The sequence below is a fragment of the Arachis stenosperma genome, chromosome 1 (assembly GCF_014773155.1).
Source record: "Arachis stenosperma cultivar V10309 chromosome 1, arast.V10309.gnm1.PFL2, whole genome shotgun sequence".
In the NCBI taxonomy this organism is placed as follows: Eukaryota; Viridiplantae; Streptophyta; class Magnoliopsida; order Fabales; family Fabaceae; genus Arachis; species Arachis stenosperma.
In genome coordinates this window covers 66,350,490-66,352,013 of record NC_080377.1, presented here as the reverse complement: position 1 = coordinate 66,352,013, position 1,524 = coordinate 66,350,490, and the positions used below count along the sequence as shown (strand labels likewise).

The following is a 1,524-nucleotide window of genomic DNA, read 5'->3' as shown; positions in this document are numbered from 1 at the left end:
TAGGCAAAGTATGGACTATCATATATTGCTAGAAAGCCCAGGATGTCTACTTCTCAACTCCGTTAAGAGCGCGCCAATTGGGCTTCTGTAGCTCTAGAAAATCCACTTCGAGTGCAGGAAGGTCAGAATCCAACAGCATCTGCAGTCCTTTTCAGTCTCTGAATCAGATTTTTGCTTAGGTCCCTCAATTTCAGCCAGAAAATACCTGAAATCACATAAAAACACACAAACTCATAGTAAAGTCCAGAAAAGTGAATTTTAACTAAAAACTAATAAAAATATACTAAAAACTAACTAAATCCTACTAGAAACATACTAAAAACAATGCCAAAAAACGTACAAATTATCCGCTCATCACTCGCGCACGCACAACTCTATGTTCACTCAATGTTGTGGCCCAACTTTGCATATGACGCGTGCGCGTCAGGCACGCGCATGCGTGATCGCTCAGAAATTGAAAACAACACGCACGCGTCAGGGACGCGTATGCGTGGGTGATTTTTGTGCCTCTAGCACAGTGCCAGCACCAGGCCATCACAACTTTCAGCCAATACACCTTTTACGTCGATTTTTCAGGGCCACGCATGCGCGTGCGCGTCATTGACGCATTCGCGTGACATGCCAAAATTCAAAGTGACGCGTATGCGTGGGGTACGCGTACGCGTGGTGATGCTTGTGTGATTGGCACACTTTCTACACGCTCCCACGCAACTTTCTGCCACTTTTCTTTTTTTTTTTGATGCAATTAAGCAGATGTAAATGCAGACTATATGCGGAAATAATGAGAAGAGTCACTAAATAGAGCTAAAAAGAGAGAAGGAAACGATCATACCATGGTGGGTTGTCTCCCACCTAGCACTTTGCTTTAACATCCTTAAGTTGGACGGTCCACAAGCTCATTCGTCTGCTGATGGTGGATCTTCCAGGAGGAAGACCTCTTGCTCTTTATGGTTCTTCATTTTCTCACCATGATACAGCTTCAAGCGATGTCCATTGACCTTGATGAATTTGGAGCTTGAAGGATGACTCAGGTGGAAGACTCCGTATGGCTCTGCCTTTTTCACTCTATAGGGACCTTCCCATCTAGATCTTAGCTTGCCTGGTATGAGCCTCAGTTTGGAGTTGTAAAGGAGAACTAACTCCCCAGGTCTGAACTCTTTTCTTTTGACATGCTTGTCCTGCACAGCCTTCACCCTCTCTTTGTATAGTCTAGAGTCGTCATAAGCTTTGAGTCGAAGGGTCTCCAGTTCTGCTAGTTGCAGCATCCTTTCAGTGCCAGCTTTCTCAAATCCCATGTTACACTCTCTCACAACCCAGAAAGCCTTGTGTTCCACCTCCACTGGGAGGTGACAAGCCTTTCCGTAGACTAGGCGGAAGGGACTCATCCCAATAGGTGTCTTGTACGCAGTCCGATATGCCCAGAGCGCATCAACAAGTCTGGTGCTCTAGTCCTTCCTATGAGGCTTGACTATCTTCTCCAGAATACGCTTTATTTCTCTGTTAGACACCTCCGCTTGTCCATTG

The 1,524-nt window shown here is 45.5% G+C and overlaps 1 protein-coding gene across 1 annotated transcript; it reads right to left on the bottom strand.

Annotated features, from left to right (window-relative positions):
• Positions 1-896: 896 nt before the first annotated feature.
• LOC130980720 (uncharacterized) lies at positions 897-1,295 on the bottom strand. Its single transcript, XM_057904372.1, has one exon. It carries the CDS (start codon positions 1,293-1,295, stop codon positions 897-899), a length of 399 nt encoding a protein of 132 aa, XP_057760355.1.
• Between the last annotated feature and the right edge of the window lie 229 nt (positions 1,296-1,524).

Bases quoted from the DNA above. Each gene is read 5' to 3' on its own strand.
- LOC130980720 (XM_057904372.1), bottom strand. From the start codon at position 1,295: ATGGGATTTGAGAAAGCTGGCACTGAAAGGATGCTGCAACTAGCAGAA.